The sequence below is a fragment of the Carassius auratus genome, chromosome 37 (assembly GCF_003368295.1).
Source record: "Carassius auratus strain Wakin chromosome 37, ASM336829v1, whole genome shotgun sequence".
Lineage (NCBI taxonomy): Eukaryota > Metazoa > Chordata > Actinopteri > Cypriniformes > Cyprinidae > Carassius > Carassius auratus.
The window spans coordinates 3,498,302-3,525,676 of NC_039279.1; the positions used below are offsets into that span (position 1 = coordinate 3,498,302).

The 27,375-nt window shown below is 34.5% G+C and overlaps 1 protein-coding gene across 4 annotated transcripts in view; it reads left to right on the forward strand.

The window, feature by feature from the left end:
- LOC113055913 (cadherin-18) overlaps positions 1–27,375 on the forward strand; it is a 130,929-nt gene that overhangs the window by 90,056 nt on the left and 13,498 nt on the right. For all 4 annotated transcript variants that reach the window (XM_026222295.1, XM_026222297.1, XM_026222294.1 and 1 more), the window contains 6 exons: positions 6,392–6,559; positions 7,859–8,046; positions 10,147–10,400; positions 13,587–13,723; positions 17,475–17,596; positions 19,565–19,682. In XM_026222295.1, coding sequence (XP_026078080.1) covers positions 6,392–6,559; positions 7,859–8,046; positions 10,147–10,400; positions 13,587–13,723; positions 17,475–17,596; positions 19,565–19,682 — 987 coding nt within the window. The remainder of the gene's footprint in view (positions 1–6,391; positions 6,560–7,858; positions 8,047–10,146; positions 10,401–13,586; positions 13,724–17,474; positions 17,597–19,564; positions 19,683–27,375) is intronic.

Sequence of the window (27,375 nt, forward strand, 5' to 3'; positions counted from 1 at the left end):
TCATATCACAGTCATGGTGCTGAAATGCTTTAAGGCTGTCAAACCCAACCTTCATGTTTGATTTTTTAAATATGATTAACAGAGTCTCAGAGTCTCTAAAAGGGAAGTTGTGGCCTAGTGGTTAGAGAATTTGGTTGTGGGTTTGAGTCTCGGGCCGGCAAATACCAAGACTGAGGTGCCCTTGAGCAAGGCTCCGAACCCCCAACTGTTCCCAGGGCACTGCAGCATAAATGGCTGACCACTGCTCCAGGTGTGTGTTCACTGCTGTGTGTGTGCACTTTGGATGGGTTAAATGCAGAGAACGAATTGTCACTTAACCAACATTGACCTCTGCTCAGCTGTGCCATCTCTGTGAATACTGTCAGATCCTCATTTCTATAGATTCTTACATGACTTTGACTGATGACATGATGAATCTAAGGTTTCTAATATGAGCCCGCAAACTATTTTCAAATATGGGTCAATTCTGATGTACTGTAGTACAATTTTAAAAGCTGTAACTTGTATCTGTATTTTTAATTAACAAAATTGAATCTTTTAGATTACACAAGCTTAATAATCAAATCACATTCATGTCTGTGCTTTCAATTACCTCCAGATCAAAGTAATGCTTAGAAGATCATGTCATAAGTAACTGTTTTTGAATATAAAAAAGATACAGAATATGCAACCAATATATATTTGTATTTAATATTTTAATATTTTATCTTTTTTTGTTTTTTTTTTTTGCTTGTACAGTTCACTAGATTTTTTTTTTAATGTCCAATCAGAAAACATCAGAAGTCAAAGAATGTATATTTCCAACACACCTTATGTTGAACTGAATGCGCTGTTGAATGGCTTCACTTGTAAGTGGTTAAATGTTTTCTCTCAGGATGTCAGAGAACACAAATATAGATGACAAGTAGGATTAAAAAACTTTAGATTAAACACAGTAGGATATAGAATAGATTCTGCATGAATCAATTCAGCTGAGAGAGCACTAGTCAATAGTCAATCTTGCTTTGATTAAATGGTAAGCACAACCATATTGTTTTGAGCTGGATGAGATGATTGTGGTCATTAGGTCGGCAGATGCACCCAGAAAGTCACAGCCAGAAAAGGTAATTTAGGAGGAGAATGCTATAGTAGTAATATACAGTTTAATTTAGTTAAATTTAGCTCTAATTGGTGGCAGTTACAGAGGCACCATAAACAGAAATTAAATACGGTTATGGCTTTGTGCTCAACATTCCTCTGCAATGCAGTACATAGCAGTTAACTAAAAGTAATGGCATTATTTCTTTATTTAGTTATTTAATTTTCATTCAAAAAGAGGAGATATCAATGTCAGGTGCTGAGATTTATTCTGCTCATAAACTAGCAGTTAACAAGCATTATGATTCTTCCTAATGAATAATTTGAATAATTCATTAGATGAATGCAAAAGTGAGTGCTGTTTGCTGTTGCAAAACTTAACATTATAATTCCGGCAATGTAATGCAGTTGCTAAGGTGTTCTGTATGATTTCTTGAGAACTTTTGGTGTTCAAGAGGTTGGAAGTTTTAGTAGATATTTGAGTTCCTCCTTCAGTACAAGTTGATGTGTTTTCCCCCCTTTCCACCAGTTTAATCATCTGTCCATTTATTTGTCCAATTATAAGTAAGTATTTGTCTGTCTGTATATTTATTTATTTGGAAATTTTCTTACACTAAAATGAGCAAAAGTACCACTTTCAAACTTTCCGAAAAAAAAAAAAAAAAAAAAAAATGCATCATAGTTTCCACAAAAATATTAAGCACCAAAACAGTTTTCAACATTAATAATAATAATAATAATAATAATAATAATAATAATAATAAATTATGAGAACATTTCACAATCTTGCTATTTTACAGTATTTTTTAACAAATATATGCAGTCTCTGTGAGCATAATAGACTTATTTAAAAAACATAAAACATGAAAAATAAATAAAGCTTTGAACAGGGTAGTTATCTTTCCTAACAATCTGAGCAGTTTGAGGTATCATTAATTTCTGTTGCACAAACAGAGTTTGTTCAAATCAATATCCTTAACTATGAGCAACAGTAATATCAATGCTAATAATTGACACAAACTATGCAAGTTTGCCTGCTCCTGTTGATTTATTTATGAAACAAAACATATTCTTTAAAAATAAAGCAAGCATTGCTCTGTGAAGACAGCTCATTATCAGCTGTGGTAATGCAGAGGCTCAACACGTCCTGCTCGCTGGCACACATAAACCCAGACGTTAAGCTTGTTAATAAGTGAGGTCGGATCTTCATCTCCCCCATTTTCTTGTAAGAGGTTCCAGGGATGATGGGTAAAGCGTAGCAATCTCTCTTCCTCATACGCTCACACACACACACACACACATACTCCCAGTTAAGTAGGCTAATTTCTCTGCTGATCAGGGAGTCTGGAGGGTTTCAGCATGTGAATTTCGAGCTTCTCTGACACAGATCAGGGAGTCTCTAAAAAGAAGGATTAGTGCATCTTCCTGTTCTGATCAAATTAGAAAAGCACACCAGTTTGTCGAGGCCTTCCCCAGATGCTAATGCTTTCTGACATATTACCAACCCCTCCTGTACTATTTTTACCTCCAGAGAAAAATAAAAGAGCACAAAATGTTCTATGCAGTAAGTTTTTGTTTAAACTCTTCTTTTCTTTCTTTTTTGTCCATAATGGGGTCCAATGATTTCAACACCACTGTCTTTAACTGAACAGACAAAAAGAGAACAAGCATGAGTAAATGATGACATAACCCTTTATCTGTCTGTGTGTGTGTGTGTGTGTGTGTGTGTGTGTGTGTGTGTGTGTGTGTTGTGTGTGCTCTTGTTTTTGTGACATATCAGGACACAACTCTGTATAATGACATGGGTATGACACAGGTATTACAAGGAGAGGGTGACTTATGAGGACATAACCCATGTCTCCATTTTTCAAAACGCTTACAAATCAAACAGAATTCGTTTTTTTTTTTTTTTTTTTTTTTTTTTTTTTTTAAGAAAGTAAAAATGCACAAAGTTTCCTGTGAGACTTTTGGATACAATCCAGTCCCAAATGCAAAAAATCCATCAAATTGCATAATTAAACTGCACAACTACATGTGTGAACTGCTCTTAGCACTCAAACAGGCCAAAGGTAATTTCCCATAATCCCCTTTGCTCAAATAGACTGACTTTTTCAATAAAAGCACAGGCTGTGAAAAGCGAGGGATCGAGAGAGAATAAGATGTAGCGATAGGAGATTACAGACAGACGGTGTCAGCAAGAGATGAGCAAAAGGCTTGAACCAGTTTTGCCCACTCAGCTAACCCTTGGTCAGACTTGCCACTTGTTTCTTGTTCCTTGCTGGTTTCCATACATATAAGAGAGAATACTAGCGGATTCTTAATGGATCTGGTCTAAAGTGCCCTCTGATGGAAGGATTGATGGCATTTCATGGGGATTTTTGGTATTTGGAGGCTTCTTGTACATCCTTATAACAAATACTACACTCTCTCTCATTTACAGCCAGCCTGTTTCAAATTTCCTCAAGAGCACTTACCAATCCCACACAATAAACTTGAGTGATATCTGCTGAGAGACACTCCCTCACCCCTGACGGATGAAGAAAAGGTCACAAGATTAGTCTTTGTGTTGTTTTAATGGAGTGAATGGCTGTGTGCCATAGACTTGTGTTGCCTTAGGAGCCTAGGTTAAGTAATGTTGCAGCTTGGGTAATATCTCTGCTATGCCTCCGGGGTTCGTGCATTGGCAGGCTAGAAATGGTATTATGCCATTAAAACAGGAGAAATGGATGGCAGATTCATTTTGGAAAGTTTACAAACCTCTTTATGTACCAATGTGCTGGGCTTTTGTTCACTGAGAAGCATTCTGGGAAGTCTTCCAACGTTTGCTTGCATATTAGAAGACGATTTGAATGTGTTTATGACATTGTTTATTTTATGCCTCTTCTCTTCTGTAAATTATTAGCCTCCAGAACAAGGGCTGGTGACGGATTCAACAGGTTTGATGGGTGGGACAGGGACGGACCGCTTGGGTTAGGATGCTGGGACTATATATATATATATATATACTCACCCAAATGTATTAGTACTAATTGGAAAGTTTCAGACGGTACCAACATGTAAAATTTTAAAGATACTAATATGCACCCTTGAGGGGTAAATAAGATAAAAGTGTGTTTTGTTTTTGTTTTATTTTTTTGTAAAATAAATCTGGTGTGATCTGGTTTTCACTTGTAGTGCAGACTGAGTATAATGACTTTCCTTTTTGACCTTTTGATGTCACTAAACCCTCTTGACTAAAGTGCTAATGAGTTTCCTAATAAATATTGTAATTTGATGTGCAGCCCTGAGGAAAAGATCAGCATATGTTGTTTTGGAAGCTGATCCCTGGCATGGGATGCTCGTGTACCCATCAGGCATCATAACTACAGTAGTTTGACCAACCAGACTATGGTTACACTAAATGAATAAAAAATGTAAAACTATTTTTGTAATCTCTGTGCTGTCTGTAAATACCCAGTAAGAAAGTTAAATTGTGTGACCATTCTCTTGGGTATTTCTGGAACCTAGGCTTATGTCCCTAGTGCATTCAGCAGCCTTTGCCCTGCTCTCGCTGTGACAGGTGACAATGGTCAACCTCACTTGCCCTGCATGTTAATATTGTCGCCTGCGGTCACCCGTCTAATGTTATAACCTGCCCACGGACAGCTAATCCTGAGCCTGTCAACCCGACACTCTTCACATGCAGTCATCATCATTTCTTTGTGTGTTTATTTTGGTTCTTTATTATCATGAGGGAAATGAAACAAAACAAGTATTTAAAAAAAGATTTGGGATGATTTTAGTCAATAACCGAGAAAACCAATGGTTATTTATGGTCTACGCAAAACCACTTTTCACTATAATAATGACAAATAAATATTTCCTTTCTGTTTGTACTTCATAAATTAAAGTGAAAAATGTGAATCCGTCAGTTATAGGGATGCAAACAGCCCACTGAATTTCTATTTAGAGCCGACTCAAACACACAGCTTGAGTCTGTAATCTGTTCTTTAATGGCGTGTGTGTATTGACTGCATGTCACAGTCGAAGCCCTCTATCAGCGGAAACTGCAGGCTAGTAAAGCTATTGTTTTCAAACAAATTTAAAGTAGGATTTGATTGTCTGATAACACTTCAATTTTGTAAATTGAGATATTTCCTACCGTTCCTCCTTGACTGAACATCCCTCAAATGTGACACAAATAAAATCTAACATTCTCAGCATATCTGGCCCGTCTGGATGAGTTTCCGTGGAATCACAGAAGGAAAGCTTTCAACGTTGATAAGAATTTTATTAAAATAGAAAACACATTTTAAATTGCAATATTTTACAATATTTATTTTATTAAAATTGTATTGTTCATTCTTTAATTTATTTATGTATTATTATTATTATTATTATTATTATTATTATATGATTATATTATGCACACATTTCCTTGATTTGATCAAACTGGATGGAATATTCTAAATCGAAAAGAAGCAACTGAACCACAAAGCACCACAGAATCCATGAAATCTTGATTTGAATCCATCAGAAATTGATTTATTTTATTTTACTTTTTTAAATACTATAATTTATTTTCTTATTTATTTGTTTGTTTATCTTTTCTTTTTTTATTACTTATTTATTTATTTATTTTTAATGTGGATTACTGTATTGCCACTAAACTGGTTCCTGGATTGACTTTGGATTTAAATTGTACCTAATGTTACATAAACATAAAAAAATAAATATGAATTGTACCTAAATAATGTACAATGCATAAAACTTCTAACTAAAAATGATAGCAATATTCTCTATAATGACAGCATCATATCTGTTACACTGTAGCACAGTGTTCCTTCTGGGCAGCAAAAATGCATTTAAGCAATTCCTCAAAACATACAAATAATTTGTATTTTCTAAATTTAAAAACGTGTTTTTGATTGCTGAAAAAAAAAAAAATATATATATATATATATATATATATATATATATATATATATATATATATATATATATATATATATATATATATATAATACAGGAAAAAATAGACTACGGTTTCATTTTTCTTTTTTGTTGTCATTTGAATGCTAGAGTAAGGCGTACAGAAACTGACCTTGACAGAGAAAAGGTTTTTCAGACAGGAGCGCCTACCGGTTTTATTTTAACAAGCAGTTACAGTCACTGCTGGATACGATTGTTTTAAAACAAGCTAAATCCAAGAATAAAGGGTAGATATGAGACTTCGGTGTGCAAATGCAATATTGCAGTTGCTTCTGGCTTATTGCATTTATAGTGCAAATGATGTGCATAATGTCTGCTGCATTTTTGTGTGTTTGTATGGCAGGAATCATCAGAACAGCGCTGGCAGACATGGATCGAGAGGCGAGAGAACATTACTCCGTGGTGATTCAAGCCAAAGACATGGCGGGGCAGGTGGGGGGGCTATCGGGCTCCACCACAGTCAACATCACACTGACCGACGTCAATGACAACCCACCCAAGTTCCCTCAGAGTGAGTGATGTGAAACCAGTGTGAAAACAAAATCAAGTGGCAACATATTGCTGTAAATGCTAGTTAGACAGTATTTGTAAACTGTTTCTATGTTAGTTAAGATGCTGCCTTAGAAGGCTGCAACCTTCGAATGCTGTTGGCAGCTAACTAGCTGTTGACGAACTTCATGATACGTCCACCTGCTAGATCAACAACACCAGCATAAATCAGTCTGCAAATCCATGCTGGTCTTTTACTGAAGGTCTTGGGTTTTTAATTATTTTTATTTATTTTTTATTTTATTTTATTTTTTTTTGGGGGGGGGGGGGGTTGTTTGGTTGTTTGTTTTTTAGATAAAAAAGGATGTTCACTCCTGAACATTCCATCCTGACTGAATCATAAGCAAATCTGTGAGACATTGAAGGACTTCTTGATTATTATGCTTTAGATCTTGTCAAAAAGAACTGAAATAGCTTGACCTCGCTTTTCTACAGTTCTTTATCTGCTGCAAAATCACACATTACTGTTTGAAGGTGAACCATACAGTATGCTGTTGTATGTTACGCACGTTCTCTCTCTTAAAGTAGGTTCTCACGCATTTTCAAGATATTCATTAAGAAAGAGTTTGTTTTCTCAAGGGCTCCTTATGGATACTACATAATTAGATGGAAGATATACCTTACATACTTTAGATGCAGTCTTGCTATCAGATGACTCATCATTTAAATTGTGCATTGCGGTAGAATTTTTTTTTATTTTTTTTTATTTTTTTTTACCATTAATTAGCATGAAGAGAATAAAGGCAGGACCAGCATCTTATATTGTGTAAGCAGCCAATTATTAGACCTTGCATCTTGAGATTTTGTGGTCTTATTTTTATCCACAGAAACAGAGCACCGCAGCAGGGTTCTGGAAATAAAATCACATTAATTTCCTTTAAAAAAAAAGATTAAGCGATGGAACATTATATGCTTCTGTAGATGCCACAATTCTTTAAATGAGTCCACTTCGTAAAATCTTAGTTTGTTTAATACTATATACTATATAATGTAATATAAATATTACAAAACAAAATTATATATAAATTAATTATATATATTGCGTTCTATTGCATCCAGCTTTTTTTAATCAGGTGGTGTGGGACTGTAGGTATGGCTGATTTTTGGGTCTAGAAGCCATATTGAAATCCTTATAGAGCAGCTCAATGTGGCTTGTTTGTAGGCTCAGCCGGATGGAGGCATCATGATAGCTATGCTTCAAAAGTACTGTACCACCCAGCCAATCGAACAAACCACCATGCGGGCTTTTGTCTGTCTGCAGAGAATTACCAGGTGTTTGTCCCAGAGTCGGCACAGGTGGGGAAACCAGTGGGGAAGATCAAAGCCAACGATGAGGACATCGGAATCAATGCAGACATTAAATACAGCATCCTGAACCCCGAGGGGGCCGGCATGTTCTCCATCTCCACAGACAAAGATACTAGAGAGGGTGTGATCACGCTGAGAAAGGTATTGCTGTCATTTTTATTGGTGTTTGCCAAGGCAAGCATCACTACTATCATTGCTTGTTCTGGGGTTAGAGGCTTTCCTGAACCCTTAATAATAAGAGGTTGTTTTTTCAACTATTGGTACTTTTGGCCTTGTGGACTTTTATAAAACCACTTCTCTCAACAATTTGTAACACTAACCGTTTTAAACAGTGAATATACATGCATTTCAATTTTGAAATTAAAGTACAATAGCGACTTTTCAGTTTACAATTGAAATTGTTATATATTGTTAAAAAAAAAAAAAAAATATATATATATATATATATATATATATATATATATATATATATATATATATATATATATATATATATTATGTGATGCAAAGCTGTATTTTCAGCATCATTACTCCAATCTTCTGTGTCACATGATCCTTCAGAAATTATTCTAATATGCTGATTTGCTGTTTAGCAAACATTTATGATTATTATCAGGGTTGAAAACAGTTGTGATGCTTTATATTTTTGTGGAAACATTTATTTTATTTTCTAATTTAATAGTTACATATGTACAGTTTACTAAATGTGCAATTAAATGAAGTACTAAATATTGGTGTAATATATAATTTAATGATTCCTCCTTGGGTACAAAATAAAATATATTGTTTTTAATTTTTGAATAAAAATTTTGATTGCATTGGAAATTTTCAAACTGAGAAATATTTGTGAGGATGATTAAAAATAGTACAACATGGTTTATGGTTATTTTGGGGTTTATGTTTTCAAAGGATATTTGAAATATATATATATATATGTGATTGTCATTTATTTTTATAAATTTTTTTATTCAAACATAAAGGTATTTGATCAAAAATACATATAAACAAATAAATGAAGTCTTTATAAAAAGTGTCCAAGCCCATTTCTCTGTGACCCTAATAACAAAAAAGAAAAATATCTTAAAAAATAAAAAATAAAAAAACAACAAAGTGCCCCCTGTGAAATAAAAGTTCATGAAGTAGACATACCCAACTATTAAACTTTAGGTCATGTGTTATTTGTGCTGCTGCTGCAGATATGAATGATATCTCAAATGTTGCGGTTTATTGAGGAGAGGTGTTTTTTTCTTTTCTCAGTAATCAAACTTTCACTAGGCCTACTATAAAATGGGCCAGAAAATCCCACTTCCACTGGAAAAAGACATGAGTCGTATCTGGAGAGTACAAAATCTAGCTTATATTATTATATCTCATAAGCCTTATACACTTGATTTATCCTGCAGAGATGACAAACAAACAGCGAAAATACAAAAGGCGAAAAATCTGCAGTCATGCACAAAACCTCATTAACAAGTTTAAATTCTGAATAACCTCTAGATTGTAAAATGTTTTCAGTTTTTCTCACTCTTCACTTGAGGGTTGCTTGTAGACCTTCAACAAAAGATCACAACAGGATGGCATAATAATCCAAGTCAAGATGATGTCAAGATGGCATAATATCTGAAGCTGCACACACTGAAATCCCTGACAGATACAGTATACCTGAATATATATATTCTGTCCAGCGAGACTGGGTCAAGCAGGCGTCTGGCAATCTTCACGGCTCAGATGCTCATTAATGGTTGCTTTTCTGTATTCTGAGCTTCTTCAATTCCCCACTCAGTCCCGGGGGTCAGGAAAGCTGTGAATTCAGTGAATGCTGAGATTTCCAAAAGCCAATCTTGTAAATAAATGCCTGCCAGATCTATCCGGTGAGACAGCGGTGAAGGTCGGGCAGGTTTCATGGTGTTTACAGAAGTGACCCCATCTAGAGAGCCATTTAACTTCTGTGCTCCGGAAGAAGAAGACTGACCTCAATATGATCTCAGCTCATAACTTATTGGAGTACTTGAAACCCCTAGAAGCCACCAAGAAAGTCGCTAAAACAGACTGAAAGCAAAGTATGTGTAATATGTATATGTAACCGTGTTATTTTAGCATCATTATATTAATAAGTAGATGTTTTTTTTCTATAATTTTAGTTAATGTGTTTATATATTAATTTTTAATGGTTTTAGTTTTAGTTAAAGAGAATAACCCTGGTTTGTAATCTGTGTAATTTTTCTGTTTTCGCTTTTTTAGCCACTTAACTATGAGAAGAAGAAGCATTACAGTCTTCACATCGCTGCAGAGAACACGCACCTGGACCCACACTTCTCCTATCTGGGCTCGTTCAAAGACGACGCCACGCTCAAGATCACAGTCGGAGACGTGGATGAGCCGCCGGTTTTCTCGATGGATTATTACATTATGGAGGTGTACGAGAACGCCAAGGTTGGAACTGAAGTGGGAGCTGTCACAGCGAGAGACCCAGACAGCAAAAACAGCCCTGTCAGGTTAGAAGACATGATGATTTATACATATATAATTTTAATAATACTGTTAGCATGTGTGGCTATTGTGTGTGCAATTCATAGAAAGTCACCTGCAATACACCCACAAGATACAATTTTCTATAATTTGTACTAGCAAATCACTACTGTTTGTATGGGATTTTACTAAATTGTGGTGTGTATTCGCAAATGCAGTGATATAGCACTATAATCTGACATTATTTCTCTCTCTCTCTCTCTCTTCCATGTCCTCTCATATCTCTTTGTAAAGTTCAAATTTAATAGGATGACATTGAGTTGATATGACATACAAGGATCTTTTACTGCTTTGACTCTCTCTCTCTTTCTCTCTATGGAGGATATTGTTAATTAGAGTAGTTAAGGCACCCCATGTTATCATGGTAGTGAAACACAGCTGCCAAAGGCTCAATTACCTCCACACACTCTAATGAAAGAGAGGTGTGAGCAGGCCAGCTCATAAAAACATCATTGCTTTAGTGCTTATATCATGCTGCCTGCCAGAGATGCTGATGGAGAGGATTCAGATTAATTAGAAGTCCTGTTTCATCCCACCTGGTAAACACAGAATAACGGAGTTGTGCTATTTCGCTCTTTCACTCTTTCTTTCTTTCTTTCTTTCTTTCTTTCTTTCTTTCTTTATTTATTTATTTATTTATTTATTTATTTATTTAATAAAAGGAAAAAAAAAAATACAGAAATATGTATATTAAAAAATATTCATGCATGTTTTATATTTTTATATTATTTAATGCATTAAATTTTATATTCAAAATATTCATTTTTATTTTATTTTATTGAAAATTCAGAGAGATAGAATCAGATAGAATCATCTTTGGAAAAAAGCAGTCTGGAATGGCACAAAGGTTATTATTAAATCGTTGCACGCTCTGTGCTGTACTTGACTGATCAATGTTTTAAATGTATATGATTATGCAAATTTTCAATATGCATTAACCCTGGATTTAGAAATGCACAGTGAGAAAATCTTAACTCCCCAGAATGAATTGGATGAAGAGTGTGAAATATCACACCAGGTACTGTATGTTAAGTGTGAAAAATCGATTAGAATCATATTATATATATACCAAAGTTTAGAGAAAAAGTAAATGATGAGTCTTAATATGAAAGGCAATGTTGCAATGTGCACATCATAGTCTGTAGAACACGGAGAAAATAACATTAGGATGACATGCAAGCAAACAAGGGGAATGAAAAATTAAATGTCAGAATGTTCCTTTCAATAGCAGTAAAAGGCATACGGTGTAAAATCCTCATTGTTATTTCTCTCTCATGTCTCATGCAGTCAAGGACAGTGCACATTTTCTTGTGGCAATGAGATATGACCTGTATGGTTTATTAGCATCTCTCTGTACTGGTGGTTTGAGGACGTGTTTTCAAGCCATCTTTAAATGAACCTTCAAAGTCAGTGCGTGACGGAGAGGCCATAACTCTCACCGTCATGCAAATGCTGTGAATCTCATTGGTTGATGTGAGCGAGTAAGATTGTCAGTTTTGTATTTATCACGGCTCTAAATAAATAAATAAAATACATAAGAGAAAACAAGAAAGTCTCATGAATAATCCCTGGCCTTTTTTTTTGTGTGTGTGTGTGTCTGGATAACACACATAAAAAAAAAATAATAACAATAAAATTGCATAGAAATTTGAGAATCAGCATTAGCATTATGGAAAAATAAGCAAGGTCACTTTTATCTCCTTAGTTTTGTTCTTAACTGTGATAATGATGCATCTGATCATTATCATATTTCATGTAAAGCATTTGTCTCCTGAGATGTTGCAGGGAAAATGTGTGTTTTTTTTTTTTTTTTTTAAAGGCATATTCTTCACAACAGACACCCTGGTGTTGCATTAACAGGATTTCGGGCTATTGTGTTTTGCTGAGACTATTTTTTGTGTTCCCTGTATTTTTCCCTAGTAAGCATGATGAAAGCTACTAAAAACAGAAATAATTTTTTTTTTTTTTTTTTAGTACTTATGCACTTATGTTCAGCAAGTAGAGGGATTTTGGATGGTGTATTGATGTTGTTGTTTATTATTATTTTTTTTATATAATTGTTGTTGTTGTCGTTGTCGTTGTCTACTAGCTAACCCAATCATGCTAACCAGTAAACCTTGACCCCCGCAAAACCAAAACAGTAAAACCACAACTTAAATCTTATGGTTACATATAATGTTAACACTAATTGTGCCTGCCTTGCACACTTGCAAATGTGATAAAAATTTTACATTCACACTTGGAAAGAAAATCTGGCTGTCGTTCTTTTGAGCATCTTTACCAAGCATTTCACTGCTTCTCCACTGCAGTTTTTTCTCCTTACACTTTTCTCCTGTAGTGTTTTTCTTTGCTTTTCTTTTCTTTTCTAGGTTGCGTCAGGTCTGTTATCTAAAACTGTGATTCACTGTTATTTCACCTGGAATATATACAGTAAACTATAAATCTGTGCATATAGCCAAAAGCACTCATAAATCTCACTGAAAATGGCCTGTATGCTGTCTGCAAGCTGATTGATAATTTAGGGAAATCATATGAACAAAATGAAAGGCAATGTTAATGTCCAATGCAGTGCACATTTTGTTACGTAATTCAAGATCAGTTAGAAACCATAAAAAGTACTCTTTAGTTTTTAGTGCATACTTCTTTAGTATAAATTAACCTCCTGTGATGTTCCTTCTTTACTTTTCATCTTTCAATTAAGTCTAAGAAAAATTAGATAAGAGAAAAAAAAATATTTTGTGATTAATTCATTTTTATAAAATGTATTAAATGTAATATAATTATTTTCTATAATATATATATATATATATATATATATCTCAGTAAAAAAAACTGTATAATTAACTATTTTTGTGTATGTACAATTACTTTTGGACAATATAATAAAATATAATTGATATAAAAATAAAAATATGTCCCTTTAGGCTGAGCTTTGTAAAGTCGAGAAGTCTTGCAATAAGTCTCACCACTTATGGAGTTTCATGACTCAGTCATACAAATACAAGCTTTACAAGTACAAATACAAGAAATACAAGCTTTTGGGTAATCATGCTCATCCTAGCTGTCTTTGCTAATAATGCCCCCATTATGATATAGAGGGATGATAGACGGAAAGGCTCATGCAGTATTCATGCTCTCTCTTCTGTATTTAGGTATTTCATCGAGCAGACAGAAGACAAAGAGGTGTATTTCGATATCGAATCCATCAGCGGAGTCATTAGAACTACTCAGCTCCTGGACCGCGAGGACACGCCCTGGCACAACATCACTGTCATGGCAACAGAGGAAGGTGGGTACCAGAAAGCATGCTGGTTGAGCTTCGCCACTTTAATAACTCGCAAATTAGTCTGCAAAGACATTCTCGGCAATAAACGCCTTGTGCACTCATGAGAAACGGACTGCCGTTCGCTTTCTCTCTTTGAAAATCGCTCGCCCTCCCGCTGCTGCCAAATCAACTCTGCAGGCCAGTAAATAGTCAAAGATCGCACCTCTAAGCACATATGGAATAGTTAGCTCAGAAATGAACATTGTGGTTATTTACACTACTCACATCTCATGTTGTTATAAACCTGTATGACTTTCTTTCTTCTGTGGAAAGAGAAAAATGCAGACTGCTGGTTGTTGTCATTGTTTTCCCATGCAATTAAAATGAATGGGGCCAAAAGCTTTCAAGCTTCAAAATGTATCCAGAAGCACTGTAAAATATCATTAACGTGATCTAATGGCTTGTGTGCTGTGTTCTGCAGCTATACAGTCTGAATGTAGTTGCAGATGTTGTTCACTCATAAAATTCCCCTCCAGAGAGCTGTTAATTGTTGTGTCCAGATCCTTGATTTAGTAGAATTTGAGAACCGGTTCAGTCTGATTTATGATTGATCTAGTTTTTTGGACCAGATTCTTTGAAAGATTCACTTTAAAAGAATGATTCATTTACAGATTGAACATCGACACTCTTTTGAACATGGTAGATGTGAAGATTCAAAGCCCCTCCTGTGGTCAAATAATTTGTTAATGTTGTTAACATGTCTAACTGGTGTTTTTAATATGCTTAAAGACAAACCATGTGCAAATGCATCAGTGAGCACCATTTTCACTATTAACTAACAGTTTTCCCTGAACAAACTCCTAATTTGCTGTTAATTTGCTGTAATTAATAGTCAAGTAGTTGTTAAATTTATTTAAGAGGTAGGATTACGTAATCTAAAATATGGTCATGCAGAATAAGATTAATATGTGCTTTATAAGTACTAATACAGTAAACAGCCAATATGCTAGTAACATGCATGCTAATAAAGAAAAAAACTAGTTAATAGTGAGAACTGGTCCTTAAAACATAGTGCTACCATTATATCAATTAACATTACATGTCTGATATTTTAGAGAGTGATACATAAAATGCATTACCATTCTGATGTGTGGTCTAATAGATGACCATGTATAATTCACTTTTCCTCTTCTTCAGCATCAATCAGTTTCTGGTTCAAACATTATTGGCTGAATTAATTCAATATTGGTGCTTGACATTGTGTAGCATTTTCTACACAACAAAATGGCAATAAGGTAGATGCAGGGACTAATTTACATATTCATGTGTCCACATGCGCTAAATGAGGTCAGGGTGTAGCGTTATATTGAAACCATTTTACAAAACCTCTATAAGATTAAAGAACTGTTTTCAGGACTTATGGCATACATACTTGGTTATAATATTGTATCCATATTAACAGTAAAGTTTTTGTTTTATCATAAAAAAAAAGATGCCTGCCATGGTCATCATATGCTCTTTCCTTCTGAAATGAAAAAAAAAAAAAAAAAAAAAAAAAAAAAACTTTTTTGAGTGAAATACCCCTTTAACAAACCCACTCATGCAAGAGAACAAAAACAGGGAAAGATTGGGAGTATATAATCTCCGAGATGATAAAAATCACAGGCAGTAATCTAAATGGAGTCACATGAGTCTTCTGCAGCAGATTTTATCAGAGTAATTACCCTTAGACCCAGCATCAATGACACACATTCAGTCTTCTATATGATAATCATATTCCACAAGTATCCAATATGAGAATGAAAAATCACACATTGCCTTAATATCTCACTTATTTTCCCTAGACAGCAATGAGATCAAATGGAGACTTTGCATAAGTCTTCTTCTCAGAGATATACATTCATACAGCCTCAGAAGAGACCTTAACTCTCTCAAGCTGTGCTCCGATCTTCAGTATTGCTCATTCAATCCATACATGCATTTGGCCGAGACTTCAGTTTACTGTGCTTTCAAGGTATTTTATGACCAAATTTTCTGAGATATGTAACACACTTACTTTTTGTGAACTATTCCTTTATTTGTATCTATTTATTTTTATAAACCAGACATAACATTGATAATTAAAAATCAAAATTTCTAAGAATCACAATCAAAATCTGAGCTATGAAAGTGCAATGTAATATTCCTCTTTGTAAACACAAAACAAACATCCCAAAAGGTAAATAAGCAAAATGACAGACCACTAAAACACATTTCTGATGTTGTTTTGATGTGTTTCTGTTTAACATTTTTGTATGCAATCAAAGATACATTAAAGTGAGTCATGTTTGAGTGTGTTTGTTGCCATGGAGATGGCTTGCCGTTAAAGGCTTCGTTCTGAGAAATGTTCGTTTCTGGTCCAGCTGTGGGTGTGAATTCATGTTAGAGTGCTCATTAGTGATGATGACGAGGGAGCGGAACTCACTTGGCCCGTATGCTTATAAGACGTCTCAGCAATTATGAGCACTTTTATTGCATTTAACAGTAGCAGTGCCATTGACCGATATCGTGCTATTTTATTAGCTACTTCTAGTTGTGGTACATAAACATTCTGTATTATAAAACTGATAGACCTGGCTGTTTTTTGCTAGATCTTAGACAGCCTACGCTCAGCTCACATCACAATAGAGCACAGTGAGAGACAGTTCAGTTTTTTATCGTTCAGAATTTCTTAAAGAAAAATACCAAACCAGCTCTTAAGATGAATCACAATCACACCAAAAAAAAAAAAAAAAAAAAAAAAAAAAAAACGGGGGAGAAAAAGCATTGAGATTTTGCTTTCAGACAAAACTATTTTCACTGGAATAAATAATAGATTAATGAGACCAAATGCTGGCCATGTGATATCATATTTAATTAACTAAAAACTTTGATACGTGAGTTTAAAAGGTGCAAAACTATTTCAAAAGGACCTAACTGAATTTAATATCTTGTTAATTACTCAATGTATAATTGCACAGGATATTTTTATATCCTAGTTGTGGGCCTGTTTGTCATTTCTGAGCATTATAATGCCTTGTTAATTTCTGCGTGTTTGTATTTATAGTGTTTTGATTCCTATTAATTTAATCAGTATGTGTCCGACTCACTGAGAATTGCTCTCAGGTGACTTTGCCAATTTGTGAACAAAAATAGCCGGGTCCCAGCCAGGGATCAGGAAGTGCATGCAAATGTCCTTTTCAGTTCAGTATGTGTTCTTTTGAGACAGCCTTGATAGAAATTTGCAAAACCTGTGTTTGCTAATCAGAAATTATTTGGTCATTACCATGATATTTGTTAATCTATTATTATTATTATTATTATTATTATTATTATTATTATTATTATTATTATTATTATTATTATTATTAATATTATTATTTTATGTAATTTGATATTCAGCAAAACCACATTCCAATTCACAATAAACTTTCATTTCAGATCAATGAAAATAGTGTAAGTGTAAGTTTGATTGCATCTTTCTTAACCTTCTAAGAAATATGTTCATGAGAAGTCACGCATCATTTTCATGTGATTTTTGTTGTTTAAGCACTTTAAGTGTGTCACATATGGATTTGATGTACAATTAAAGGGATGGATCGATGATGGGTGTATACATGTTTAAATTGATAGATGGATCTCCATTTCTATTATCTTCTGTCCATAAAAAGCTGCTTAATGTTCAGATATTCTTTCATATGAGCTATCTGATGTTTTTTTTTTTTTTTTATAATCCAATGTTTTCTTTTGTTTTCAGATAACCCTAGTCTTCAGAGTCACGTTCCTGTTACAGTGCAGGTTCTAGATGTGAATGACAATCCTCCAATGATCAACACAGAAGACAAGATCATCATCTGTGAAAGCACCAGAGCAGGACAGGCAAGTCCCATAACAGTTGAACTGCTTCTCTGTCTCGCTTTCTCTCTGACATTCCCTGGCAGAGAAGGTCTCCTTAATACGAATCTAACAACTAAAGTAATCAAACTAACTGTAGTTTTAATCAGTTTACTTATGAATGAGCATAAGCAGTAAAATGTTAAGTTGGTCACCTGAAACATTACGGGTTTGATTCATATGGATTTACATATCAGCCTGCACAGAAAATTCCCTTACGTTCCCTGCCATGAGTGTTGTGGAAAAAAGAGCAAGCTGAATATTTAGTGGGGCCGAAATAGAAAAATGGAAGGGGGTTATAGGAATGCTAATCATCTCTCAATGAGAATAAAAATCTGATCAACAAAGCGTGACAGCTCTGACTCACTAAAGCACACTCCTATTTTCCCTACCCACACTTTTCCATTTCATATTGAAATGCTGTTTTTCACTAGCAGCCCAAAGAAAGAGAGGGATGAGAGCAAGAGAAAATTAAGGACAGATGAGGTCAAGCCTATTTTAATATCCCCTGTGATCCCAACATAAAACAGTACATCCAATTCCAAAAATTATCCACACTACATTACAGGAGAGGCACATTAAAGTGCTTCTGAGCTCTCTGCATGTGTTTTATGTGGAGTGTGAATTTTCTGCACTACTAGAATCATCAGACTGACTTAAAAAAAAAAAAAAAAAGATTGTTTTCAAACAGGCGTTCCAAACTCCTTCCTCATCTGCCAGTGGTCGGAAAAACAGATGGCCCCGCCCCTAAACTCACATCATTGGTTGATCTGGTGTTGCTTGCTGAGTGGGCTGGTTGAAGATTCAGCTGGTTCAAAGAAACAGAAATATCAAAAGTGCCAAAAAATTATTTTCATTGTTATAAAAGATTTCAATTACAAATAAACACATTTCAAAATTTTCTATCAATTAAAGTATCATGAAAAATTATGAAAATCATGACAAAAATACTTATTTCAAAATTATATAATAATATGATAATGATAAGATTTTTTTCTTAAGCAGAAAATCATAAAATCTGAATAATTTCTGAAGGATCATGTGACACTGAAGACTGAAATTCGGCTTTAAGGATTGTTATTATATTATATTATATTATATTATATTATATTATATTATATTATATTATATTATATTATATTATATTATATTATATTATATTATATTATATTATATTATATTATATTATATAGTTTATTAACCTCAACCAATAGTGTGAGGTTTAGGTTTCTCTACAAATAATATATATATATATATATTTTTTATTCTATAAAAAAATTATAATAAAAAATATATCAATAATAAATTGTACAACGATACAGATATTGATATAACAACACCAAAATTATTCTAAAAAAGAATTAACTTTAACCAATGGCATCGTGAATTTGTCAGCCTTTTTATCATTTCTGGTTTCACACAAGCGGAAGGCAATCCAATTAAAGTCTCCTTCAGTCTGAACCTCTTCAGTTGGAAGGTATTGCTCTTTGCAGGGAGTAGACCACAGGGATGGGCAACCCATAATGGACTGCACTCAATGAATCAAATGCCTGTTGAGTTTCCAAGACAACTCAGACCATCAAACCATCTGGTTTTGATGCTCAAAGAGCACAGCATCCTACAGCTGCTGAGATGCCAACAGAGATTTCAGAAGTTCACTCTGAGATGAGAACGGGAGGGGAGAAAACAGAAAGAATCAAGTAAAACTATGTTCTGAGCTTTTGAACCCTGCTGAATGCAACTTGTATTTAGGAAATGGGTCTTTCACATGGGAAACTGGTGAAATCCATATATACTGTACAATCCAGGCATCTTAACTATAGTAAAAAGACTTAAAACAGTCAAGCTTCACCAGAGACACTCAAAAATCTAATGAATTTCTAAGAAGGTTTACTATGAAAAGAAAGTGTTTCTGAGATCTATTATTTGTTCTTTTTGTTCTGTTGATGGCAGGTCATTCAGACAATCACGGCTGTGGATAAAGATGATTTTGCCAATGGAAAGGGATTTTCCTTCTCTTTTCCTGGAGGACTTCCTGCCAACCCTAACTTTACTATTAAAGACAATGAAGGTATGGATGTGGGATTATTCTAATTCAGGGCTTTTTTATGTTTGTAGTGAGCATACATTGTTTCTAGATTCTAAAATATTTCATCAGCTAGTTGCTCTTTGTGAGTGTACTGTGGTCTCTCAAAAATTATACCCTTGTCTGGTAGTCACAAACAACTGGTAAAGTCATTGAAATTTCTTAGTAAAAATGTCTGGGAATCCCATAGTTCATTCAGAAGATGTTCACTATATATTATTTTATGCAAGCTATTATAATGATCCACATAAATAGGAAATCCAAGCTTTCTTTAAATGTGCATATATTCTCAAGGGGAAAATGACTGCAGAAATCTTCTAATACGATCAATAAACTTCCCGGGTTAATGTTGACCAACATTTAAGTTATAATTAAATGTTCACCGCAAGCTTAAGAGAGACGATTGATGACTGTTTAGAAGCAGACGGAAGTAAAATCCCTTATGCATGAGTAATTGCTGCTGTGAAGGTAAATCAATGAGCTGTTTCTGGCATTTCTTTCAATAATCAAAATCACCATAACACTAAAGTTGTTTATTGCTCTTGCTCTGTTTTTTTTTTTTCCAGTTCTGTGTTTGTTTTGAGTATCTGTATGGCCTGAGGAATATTGGTTTGTTTTCATTTTCATTTATTAAAATCAACATGCTATCAGCCTTTTAATTTTCCAACTGTATCTGGTTGATTGGTCACCCTATTTAAAACCTGCACTGACAAACCTAGAGTGGTTTGCCAGATTGCCCCCAAACCCTAATATCAGATAGCCAGTTTATGCTAATTGTGTTTTACAGCATCGGTTGCCCATTTAGACCCTCCACGGAGTGGCATCTTTACTCTTCCCTAGGATAGCATCACTTCTTCTGTGTGTGTAGCCTTGGGTGAACTTTAAAGTAACTGGTGAAGTTTTTTGTACCAGCCACCACATTTCCAAAATGTAGCTCAATCACAGTCAGCACAGTTTATTTCCTTCATCGTTGTCCCTCGCTGTTGAAGAGCACCGGTATTCCTTTTGAGAGGATTATGTATCCAACCTTGCACAGTGGTTTTAGTCCCTGTTGCTGCTGAATGAATTACCAGCTCCCTAAACTCCTGAACCGATGGCCTTAATGCAATACTCACACAGATGTCTGCGAGCTGGATGTTACCATGGAGACTGCTCTTATCAGAGGTGTGCTGCTTCCGGGTCCAAATCTGTACCCTGAAATCAGTAGGGGATTAGAACAAAGGAAGGGGAAAAAAAGGTTAGAAATCAGTTCATTAAGTTCATAATTATTTAAATCGGTGTTGTCAGTTCAATTAATAAGAGCAGGCAAAATTCATAAGTTCAAAATCAGCTAGAAATAGACACAACTGGAGGAAACATACACCGTATACAGTATGTATTTGTCAAAGCTGTCATTTTTTTTATTTTTTTTACTTCACACAGCTTCTTAAAAAAGGTGATGCTCATGCCGTGAGATGCTGAAAAAACTGTGAAACTTGATGCAAAAGCTAGAGACGTCCCTTGGAAGCACTTAATTAAATACAATAATTAAAACAATAATTAATTAAATACAATAATTAAAAGTTTGCAGACCGATTACAAGAACACATCCACATTGATTACGAAATGGACTGAGATAAAACATTATATCAAATAACACAAAATATATTGACTTTTATGTCCATTCAAAGAGAGACATTTCTTAGAATACACTGATATACACAATCAATTAATTTAATCAGCATAATATTTAATTAATCTGATGCATTTTTTTTTTTTAATTGTATCTACATGACCTGTTAAGAAATGATGGATCTTTTAATGGATAGAAAGTGATAATTTAATGTTATTTTAGGAAATAAAGAAGTTTTGTAACAAGAAAAATTCTTGACACATCTCTAATAAGAGTGAAAATGTTGCCACTTTTAAAACTAATTGCTGGTGAAGTTTTATATCTTTAAGCCCATGTCTCAAGATTAGTAGGGGGGAAAAGATAAGAGCTAGATTAAAGTTATATTGGAAGACAGAATGACTTAGTTAGTATCGTGAGTTCCACTCCTTTCCTATCGAGCCAGTATGGAGTTTACTTCATTTATACAAGTGGTACTCAGTGCAAGTCTCACACTCTCTCTCTACTTCTCACACGATTTCTCGCTCTTTAATCTCCCTCCACTGGGACACGCCACTGTTTACCGGTCTCTGTATTATCACAGGTGGTCGATGTCAGCGTGCAGTGCTCTTATTGAGAGACTGCAAGTACAGTAAGTGAAGCCCCCTTGTCTACAAAGACCTAAAGAGCTTCAAATTGAACAATAATACCACTTTCCCCATTTTTACAAGTGCTGTAAAAGAGCAATATGATCTTTATGGAGGTACTTTAGCTCTTTGTATCTAAAAGGCTGAAAAGTAAACACATTTTAACATGCTGCCTGTCTTTGTCCAACTTCGACTTTTTAAGGCATTCAACGGAAGCACTGCAAAATATCATATTTCCCTCCATCACCATTTCTGGATTTAAAGGTGCAAATTTGGTACACAATGAAACGGAGGCTAAATTGACTAAATTATTGTCTGGTCACGTTTTGCTTTATGAACGCGGTCTCTGTGTGAATAACAATGTAAGACGGAGGGCCCCAGAGCACTAAGCGAGACCCTTGCATGGATATTCAGTTTGATTATTGTTCTGTAGTCAATTGAGCTTTGTAGTGGAGCCGAGGGTAATTAGGAAGGTAATATTCATGAGTGAGCTTATGAATGATATGGTCAAAAACATGCTGAAGGCACGCGCACATGAAATAACATAATCACTTGCATGCTAATCAAATCTACCTTTGCACACACATACTGTACATTATAACACTATTTTAAATGAACAGTGCACCCATAACTTGGATTGATTGATTGAGTGAGTGAGTGAGTGAGTGAGTGAGTGATAAAATGTTGAATGTTATATATATATATATATATATATATATATATATATATATATATATATATATATATATATATATAATTTGTTTCTCAACACCTCATTATTTCTCACTCCTCTTTCTCACTCATTATTTCTCACTCCACTTTCAATCTAGTGTTATTCATTTCTGTTTCTCTTACTCTCTGTCTATCCCTCCTGTTTCCCATCTGTCTCTTAAAGACTCTCATCCTATTTCCATTGACTTTCTGCACCTGTATCTACAGGCCTTTAAGGAGACGTGCTTCTCCTGTCTATTGCTGTCTTGGGTTAATATGCAGTCAGCATCTGAGAAGGCTTTTCTCATATAGGGTGTCAGTCGGTCGGTGGGCGCCTGGACAGGAAACCAGGTAGACTGTAAACCAAGAAGTAACAGGAGAAATTAGTCATTATCCAGTAATTATGATCAGGCCACTTTCTAAGAAAAGGATGATAATGGTAATGCAATGCAGTCTGAAGATAGCATAATGAGTAATATGTGACCAGATGACCATAATAAAACATGTGGACAGGATATATTTTCAATATAATGCAAGTAAAGCGGTCTAGGGGTGGTTCATAAGACTCATATAATAGCTTTGGTTGAGAAACAGACAGACATATAAACCATTTTTCTCTTATAACCTCAAAATCTGGCCTAGTTACACTTGGTGCTTTCATAAAAGCTTGAAAGTGTGATTCATGAAAAGTTGAATCATTGCAGTGAATCAGTAGATCCAGTTCACAAACCTGAATCATTCAGATTATTAAATTATTTATATATAAAAACTTAAATTTGTCTGTGTAATGGCTTTATTGCAATTACTTGCTCTTAGCACAATTGATTTCATTTTATAATTTTTTTATTTTTATTTTAAATATATGAGAAGAATAGCTCAACTTTCATTGGACTACTGTGGATCGAGTAGCATCTGTTTTGTTAAAGTACAGTTTTAGAGTTTCTTAATCTAATGTAACTATGACCATAATATTTATCATTATGGAAATGAAGGCCGATGGTCTGGATTGCATCATGAGTGGTGCTTGAAGAAAAGAGCTCGGGGCATTTCTCTGTCTCCTCTCTCTCTCATTCATTCACACACATATTGTTTGCCTTAGCTCTAGATGGCCCTGAGGCAAACAGCAGGTTCCTCAGGCTGTCCTCACCGTGGCCCTCAACACTTCTGCCGCCTATTAAGTTTAACACCTGCCGATTCTCAGGAGAGAAGAGCTATGCTTACATACTGTGTACTCAAGGGTATAAGTGTTTTTTATGTCTCACAGTGTGGTTTTTATCACATCTTTGTGGTCACAGCTTTGGTTTGGTTTGGAAAATGTTCTGTTTGTTGCCATTTTTATTTTTACATTTTTGTTAAAAGGACAAAGGCACCAGTATGTCTCGGGCATTTAATGAGGGCATTACAAATTAACTCCAAAATTCAATTTTTGCTATTTATAAATGTTCGAAAAACCTACTTTTTCGAACTCTTCCTAGACCGTTTGTCTGATTCTCACTAAAACTGTCGCAGATCATCTTCATAAAATGCTGGCACAAAAAGTTATGGAATTTAAGTTGATTCTTCAAATTGTCCTTGAATAACGTGTGAACAAATTCGCCAAAAACCGCAGAAAAATGGATGTGAGGCTATATCTCCGTAATGGTTTGGCGTATTGAGACCAAACTTGTGGTGTGTTATTACAAGCATGACTTGAGGTTACCTGCCTGCTATTTTTGTTTATAACTTCTGAATCGTTTATCCAAAATTCACAAAACTTTAGTTAATTATAAATTATTTACTTATTTAGGTCTATTTAGATTCAGTGGAGGATGCCATGTCAAACCATAGCCTATTTTCCTATATCGGCCATTTTTGGCATTGGCCATTTAGAATTTTTTAGTAAAATGCTATATTTTACGAACGCATTGACGTATCGTCACGAAACGTGGCATGGGTCATCAGCAAGATGTCCTGACGTAGCCTGAGAAGTTTCGAGCCAGTGCCACTTTGTGGTAAAATCGAATATTCACATGCTTTTAACTTCGTGTGTGGTTGACTTATTTTCACGGAGTCACTTTTTTTATACTCCTGAATCCTTGGCAAGTCCAGCAATACCAGATATGCTAAGTTTTGCCTTTTAGTTTGTGCAACATTGCATTTTAGCGCTCAAAAAACGCCCCGATCAACAAAAAAACCACCATAGGAAATTCAAAAACATAGCGTGCTGGCCAAAATTTTATAATAAGTTGCAAGTAAATGCAAAGTCGGCAATCAGTATTTTTTTTCTTTTCTCATATATAAAACAGTTTTTGACATTTGACATACATATGTATGGGCACACTCTTGGTGGCACTATAATTGAACAAAGCATGAAATTGCCATTGACTACAATAGATAATGATGATATAAATGCTATATTTTATGAATGCATTAGTGTACCATTACAAAACATTTAAACCATGACCTGAAAGTACTCAAAAAGTTTTCAGATAACAAAACCATTTTCAAATACCACAGTAACGAATTTGAGGCATGATGCCAAAATGACACTTGAGGCTGTATCTCTGCAATACTTTGCCGTATTGACACCAAACTTTGTGTGTGTCATTGTCAATTCACATAGAACAAACCACGTCAATTTCATAACTGCGCCACATATTGGTCAAACTTGATAAGCCAATAAACCATGCTACTATAGGTTGTATTTATGATTTTTCAGCCACTTTAATTACAATCATGTTAAAATAGCATGTATTGCTCATTATTGCATTTGTGAATAAGATTCATTTTATTTATATTATTATTATATTTTTTTCTCTTATTTTTTACTTTTAATTGGATGATAAATCAAATACACTGCTGGAAATAACCAACTTTTAGTATTTTCCTATATTTTCCTAATGACAATTTTTTGATTTGTTTACATACTACGAACACTTTTTTGTTTCTTTTCTTTTGCATGTTTATGACAGAATAAATGCAGAATCGTTTCTATGTTGTTATAAATGCTATTACATTTAGCTCTCCAATCTGATAGATTGATCAACATACTTAACATTTATTTATTTTGAACAAAGATGTTCAAAATAAATTGAGTATCCCCTGGCTGGCACCTGGCTTGGGCTATTTTTTTTTTTTTTTTTTTTTTTTAAGTGCTACCTCAAAGTGTCAACGTTATTTATTTATTCATACCAGATGCTGAATTTGAGTGAGAAACATGCCCTAAGTTCACAAATACTCAGAATTAGTCTTCCCCTTGATCATTGTGAAGGTGTCAAATCATCACAATGACATTTTCTTTTCCTATTTATTTTTTTCACGGGCAATTAAACCAGCACTCAGATCTCTAAACGACCCAGTTACTTTAATAGATCGATTGATTTCTGAAGGCATCTTTTTGCACGCTTGCATACAAAAAGACCTTTCTAGTACAGCCCCTCATCAGAGGAGTTGAAAGCTGTTGCTGTCAGGCTGATGATATTTGGGAATTTTAATTAGTCGGAGTGTCACTCAGATATTCTGCCGCTGCAGTGAAGGTTGGAGTGCCTGTTTTCCCACTGAAAGCTCCTTTTTTATTGCTTCAAAATGATCATTTTTCTCAATGTCTTTTTTTTTTTTATAGTTGTTTAAGGGTAAAGATAAATCAGCGGATATTCTGACAGTAGGGAATGCCTCAGCTTAGATATTTTCTTATTCTATTAAATACTTTATTTCAGTTCTTTGATAACTTATTAACCACACTATGCTGAGGTTTTGAACTCTTTTGAGATCAGAAAGACGAACGCAGACTGTAACAAACACTCAACTGAATTATGCCCCAAAATATCCACTTTATAGTGTGCAATTGAAGACTTTTGGTAACACTTTATTTTGATTGTCCACTTTAGACATTCTACTAACTATAAGTAGTTTTGCAACCACAAGTTATGTAAGCATTATTAATTTGCAACTATGTCTTCTAACTCTCATTGGAGTATTAGCAGTGTTAAGTTAGGTTAATATAAGTTAACGTACTTCCAAAATTACTTATAGGCAGTAGAATGTCTGTGGATCATCAAAATAAAGTGTTAGCATATATAAAGCAGAGAGTCAACTAATAATATAATGACTGCTAGTTGACGTAGTTACTTGTTATTTGTAGTGGACTATCTTAAGAAAGTGCTATCACTTTTTTTCATTTTAATTTTAGTATTTTTTTCATATATTTTTGTCATTTCATTTTAGTTTAGCTTTATTTCATTTCAGTTTTTAGTCATTTTAGTAATTCAGCTTAAACTTATTTTGTTAAAGCTGCAGTAGGTACCTTTTGTAAATATATATTTTTTACATATTTGTTAAACCTGTCATTATGTCCTGACAGTAGAATATGAGACAGATAATCTGTGAAAAAAATCAAGCTCCTCTGGCTCCTCCCAGTGTCCTATTGCCATTTGCAGAAACTCCATCGCTCCCGGTAAGAAATCAACCAATCAGAGCTGCGGTCCGTAACTTTGTGTGTGTTCAAAATGTAGAAAAATGTATATAATAAGCGAATACACCATGAATCCATTTTCCAAACCATGTTTTTAGCTTGTCCTGCATCACTAGGGTGCACCTATAAAAAGTGTTTATATTCGGACTATTTTAGATTGCTTCGGGGGTACCGCGGCGGAGTAACCCAGTACCTTTGTGATTCTTCATAGACATAAACAGAGAGAAGTAGTTCCGGCTACGATGTTCTTCCGCAAGACGCAAGCAGTTCTGTTTATTAACC